This window comes from Ostrea edulis, chromosome 8 (assembly GCF_947568905.1).
Source record: "Ostrea edulis chromosome 8, xbOstEdul1.1, whole genome shotgun sequence".
In the NCBI taxonomy this organism is placed as follows: Eukaryota; Metazoa; Mollusca; class Bivalvia; order Ostreida; family Ostreidae; genus Ostrea; species Ostrea edulis.
In genome coordinates, this window is record NC_079171.1 from 23,383,348 (window position 1) to 23,389,205 (window position 5,858).

At 36.3% G+C, this 5,858-nt stretch overlaps 1 protein-coding gene across 1 annotated transcript; it reads right to left on the reverse strand.

Annotated features, from left to right (window-relative positions):
• Nucleotides 1-4,399: 4,399 nt before the first annotated feature.
• LOC125660724 (galactoside alpha-(1,2)-fucosyltransferase 1-like) lies at nt 4,400-5,655 on the reverse strand. Its single transcript, XM_056147200.1, has one exon. It carries the CDS (start codon nt 5,231-5,233, stop codon nt 4,400-4,402), a length of 834 nt encoding a protein of 277 aa, XP_056003175.1. The 5' UTR covers nt 5,234-5,655.
• Nucleotides 5,656-5,858: the final 203 nt, after the last annotated feature.

The window sequence follows — 5,858 nt, forward strand, 5'->3', positions numbered from 1 at the left end:
ATACTCTGATATTCGAGAGTTGTCTCACTATTCTGCCTGGAAAATATGCATTGATTTTATATAAATGTAAATTTAAATGTAAATAATTTTAAACTACCCATTGAGTGTGGAAGTAGGAATAATACTCCTAGAACTCAATTTCGTTGTTATTCGTGTAATCAAAACAAAGTAGGAGACGAATACATTACATTTTTTAGTGTACACAACATAATTTAACAAATGCCAGCTGAGCTTTATTGACTGAAAATCTAACAAAGAATCCAAATATCTTAAAATTCCACAAGCTATTTACATCAACAAATTTCGCACTGCTTAAAATTTTATGTAAATTTCTACTTGTTATAAAGGAAAATGTGGACCTTACGTAGCTTTAATGATTTCATTAGGCTATAATTTGGTATCGTAGTAATGTTCATTTGTCGAATAAATGTTTCTCCACTTTATGCATAGTGATATAAAAATATTTATTCCTGTACATGCTGTATATGCAGTATTCTGTATTTTCCAACCTCCTCTCTGTAATGTATAACTGTATATTTATGAGAATAAAGCATTGATTGATTGATTGAAGGTTAAAGGAAGGCAACGAACAATCACTGATCGCCTTATGTCTCCTGATCCAATTGACTTGTAATAAACTAACGTGATTGCTATTTTTTGGTTTTGTTGTTTGTCGAATTTCTAAAGTTAACTCAAAGGCCTCAGCTTCGACTCATCACAAATCTGCACGAGATGATACTTATTTGTATATTTCAATATATCAAAAGCCTACCGCAAAAGACAAAACAGCACGGACACAATTTGTAGCAGGTATCGATACAAATTATTCTCTTGAAGTCTTCAAATATATCTTTCGTTTTGTTTACATGAAGTATTCCCACAAAAATGTACCACGTGCGTATGTAAATTATGTTACATGTAACTCGTTCGTTGTTTAGAGCAAATATAGAATTCATTCATTCAATTAAGATAATTTCTAAATATTTTCGTCGGAATTCTGTTAGAATATTAGTGCAAGGATCGCCGTATTATTTATTTCCGCAGAAAACTAAATGCGATATATCGAAGTAAATATTCATCCAACCAGATTTCTACCCCCCCCCCCCCCTCCTCCTTATATCCATGCGCGATTAAGATTATTATTTCGATGGTCTTCATATGTCTCTCATCATTATCGTTTGGCTAAACATTTGATATATCATACATAACGTTATTAACCATGTTAATAAATCTTAAACTCGATGAAAGACATGCAGTACCTGTTTTGATATCAGCAGTCTCATCTTCTCCCAACTGTATCCAGTTGCAAATCTGCTAGGACGATATCTAGAATATTTTCACATTCCTTAAAAAACAATGTGTGCATTCAATTGATATTACTAAGAATTTTATGTGCATGGCATCGATTTTATTTAAAAATTCAATTAAATACACTGTCATGAGTCAAACTAGATCCAGTTGAATATGAGCTAGGGTAGAAGTGAAGAGGTGAATCCGCAGGACGGACGCGATGCCAAAGAGTAGCTCGCCGCTACGCGACTCAAGAACCGGTGCAGGGGACTTTCTTCTTTGCGTCCCACACAGCGGTCTCAGTTTGGTCCTTTTGGGTCGACGGAGTAGCAGTGAAAATGGAACGGATGCCTTGCTGCCGCTTGTCTCAGGACTTGAGATATTTTCCCCAACAAATCAGCACGCGTATGCAAGCGCATGTTTTCAAAACATAATCTATTTCACAATGGTGGTATGATTTTACTGAAGTATAGCCTAGTCGGTGAAAGCGATTTAATATGTGAAAGTAAATAATCTTACTGTACATTTTTTTTCAAACGACAAAAATATATATTTATAAGTCTTACTTGATATACATCACAAACAAAATTACTTTTTGAATTTAGATTCTCTATGCGTGATAACATATATATGCAAGTATATCGAAAATTATTTATGGGGTGTTTCCACCAGAGCTCGATCAGTCGCGAGAGAGAATTGTGTTTGTCCGCACGCATACAAATGTTTATTGTCTTCGTGTATTCCGGTTTCCTCCCACATCTTAATGATGCCTCCCTGCCAATATTTGAGATGACGAGGGGCTGTATAATTAATACCTGTATAGCAGGTTAATATCGCTATCGGAAAAAATCGCGATTTTTTTTTCTTCATTTAGCAACAAATCCTGGTCGGTTTAACAACTTTTATTATCCCAAACCCGATTTCGTATCAATATGAAAGATTAATTCACTGAATGTTTAATTCGCGGAAATTTTATTTCAGCGAATATAGCGAAAATTAACTCCACGAGTTAATTCCCTGCTATACATAAGTTTTAGAACTTACTGCCGTTAATAAACAACGTTAAACAATCATGATCTACATTAAACGATCCTCATACAAATAGAAAATAACAACCTTCCTGACAGTTCTACAATATAGAAGACTTTCATTTGTTTTGTATAGTTTTACGGCTCATTCAAGAATTATTCGCTATCTTCACCTTGCATTCACCCATGTAGAGATGTCACCAGCAGAAGGTAAAATGTCATATACTCACATAGTTTGACTTATACATGGCGTCCAGACCCATAATAGTGAAACTCCTTTATCGTGCCAACGCCTATCGTTTCACGGGAACTCCATTTCCAAGATCATGTTTGAACACCGTGATTTGCCTGGCGCGGCGCCAGGTTGCAGAATCGAACATGGATCTGCCGGTTACGAAGCGAACGCCTTAACCACTACATGTACCCAATGCCTACATGGGCAGGCAGATATCGTGCAATGACATCATAGATTATGAAATGCATTAAATGGTCTCATGATACCAATAAATGAAAACCAACCTCGTCAAAAAGCCTTATTCTATGAGATGATGAAGACCCAGTCTGCACTGGAATCTTCATTGGTGGTAGAATTATAATAATTAAATGACTCGCACAAGGTATATACATACCAAGTCCGATCTCGTACATGTAACTCTTATACGGTACCCATTTTGATGCACCAGATGCGCATTTTGACAAATAATGTATCTTCAACGATGCCCAAGCCGAAAGTTTGGAAATCCGAAAAAAGCAATAAACTTGTAAGAGCTAAAAGGAAAACCAGAGCGCTAAAGACTGGAGCCAAATTCGTTGAAGGATCATATCTATGTATGAGGGAGATATTCCTTAATTTTGAAATGAATTCCTAAATTTTATCACAGCAATTACATATACATCCGTATTACATGTATTAAACAGCACTCTTACAAAACTCGTAGCTGTGACAAATAGATCGACAGACAAAGCAATTACATGTCGCGATGGTTTTCAGACGAAAACATAAAATAGACACTAATGAGTGGAAATAAAATCAATAAAAATTTATTTATTAAAAGAAACCAATATTTTCATTATACAAATTGATAATCAGCAACATGGTATGTTAAAATGGAATGCTTTCCAAGAAAATATCACCTGCAAAATGCACTGGAAGAAAGTTATCCAACGGAAAAACAAAACGGAATTATAATTTGTAACACAAGCAATGTTATTAGGAAATAACACATGGCAGATGGCACATTACAATATCTTACATACGTATACTTAACATAGAAGGAAAACAGCACAATCAAATTTGAAAGAGAAACTGTAACCAATGAGTTTCCCACAGAAAAAATGCCTCATGTAATAAAACATTCGCTTAAAAATGCTAGTAAATCAAGGGGTTATTCTTCAATGCCACGTTTCCATAATGACATTCTGAAACAAATCTCAGTGATACTAAAAAAGAGAAGAAACTGGGTAGGTCTGAGGAAATAGCTTTTTCGTGACTGAAATTCAACTTGTTCAATATATACTTAATATTTCAGTCCTGTATTGAAAGTTTGGTTGTACATATTTTGAACATGTTACCGAATATAACACTCGGATTTCCACGATGGGATCTTACTAGCGAAGCCTTTTGTTTTGAATCTGGGGGAAACGCTGTAAATGTCCATACATGTACTTATCAAATGAGCCGGTTAAAGATTTACAATAATAAATAAAGTTTCCACATTGAAGCTGTAAAAATAGTACATGTATACCATTCTGTGTTACCGTCACCAAACAGGGATGATGACCGTGTAAGAATGAATACAACTGAAGACTCGGAGAGAGTTTCCATGCAAGAAACATATAAAAATTACACAAGTATATAATAAGAAAGGTGTCATAAATATACTACCGTTATTTGTAAACAGGTAACTGGTTCTGGAATGTATTCTTGGTGGTAATGTATGGAATTGGTTAAAGTGAACAAACTGGTATAGGTTAATCACAAGTAAATAAATACTGTATTCAATATAATAATTCAAAAACAATGGAAACAAATATATCAATACATATCAATAAGAAAATTGGGGACGTTAATTAAAGTCACCTCACTCCACGCCGACCCACCGTGGGGGGTAGTATTCAGTTCTGTTGTATTGTTTTAACAACCAGCTGTGGTTGGAGGGGAAATTCCGGTAATAGACAACTTCCCCACCAGCAAGATAGGCACCCCACCACCCAAAACTTCCGGTGGAAACGATGCTATGGTTACACTGCGCAAGGAACGCCATATCGCTTCCCGCACTTCCGGTGGATACATATTTCACATCGTCACCTTTCATGTTGTTTTTACACCATGTTAAATCGTCACTAACAACTAAAAACATCAGATGTTTGAATTTATCCCTGAAATATTGAAAGGCCTTGGTAAAGTATTCTTTAGTGGCAACATTATAGCCACGAGACAGTTCTCTTTTACTGTTCATGTCGCCACTACGCACGTGCACTCCCACAGTCAGTTTGTCACCAACATTCAGTGATATCCGCGTTTCCCGAGCTTTGTCAAAGTTGCTGACTCTGAATTGGAACGATTTTCTCACTTCGTCTCTAATAAAATCGAAATATTTCCAACTTTGGTAGAACCCTCTCAACGAATAGTTCATGTCATGATTCAAGCTCTCTAAAGACTTGTCATACACCCCAGCTCCTCGCTCACCAACATCCTTTATGTTCTTTGGTTGTGTGTTGGTCACCTGGTTAATGTCAAACACTTGCGATAAAGAATTCCCGCGTAATATCATCGGTTTATAATTGTGACGCTTGGCGATCCCTAGGAGAGAAGCGAACTCGAACATTTTGTTACCCAAACGCCCGTCCCCGGTGCAGATCATGATGTGCGAGTTTCGGAAAGTCTCAGTACTTTCCCTGCTATTGAATAGCATGATAATTTTTTAAATAGTCACGTGGTCTGTAGAAAACCTGGCGGTACCTGACGGTTGATATCTATAGACATCAGTAGCAACCATACCTCGGAATCTTCCGTTGGGGTCATAAACATTCGTAGACATCAAATAGTTAGAAAAAAAATAATACGTCATGCAGACGAGAGAGAAAACGGGAAAGACGAACATACATTTTCTCCATATTGGCACCACAGACCAGCAGTATTTTGTCCTCGTTTCGACCATTTCCTCAAAGTCCAACTGATTGATAAAAGCAGCATAAAATCCAGGCCCCTGCTACATACGAACTACTTAATCTTGTAGAAAACAGTACTGTCTCTTACATATAACAAGCAAAACTGGTTAGCGTTCTTTCTATATTAAAAGAATCAACAATTGCGTGCAGATATTCGGGTGACCTTTTTTCACTTTGTTAAAGCTCATCATTAGCCTCTGAATTCCAATTTCCATGTTCTCTAATAACAGGAACTCGGGACACTTCTTCAGTGGTCACATGCTTTGTATCATACTTTTTATCAATTTCTCTACAAAAATTCGTAGTGAGTTTAAAGGTAACTGGTTGATGGTTTTTCTCAATATGGGGATAGAATTGTGACCTCCATAA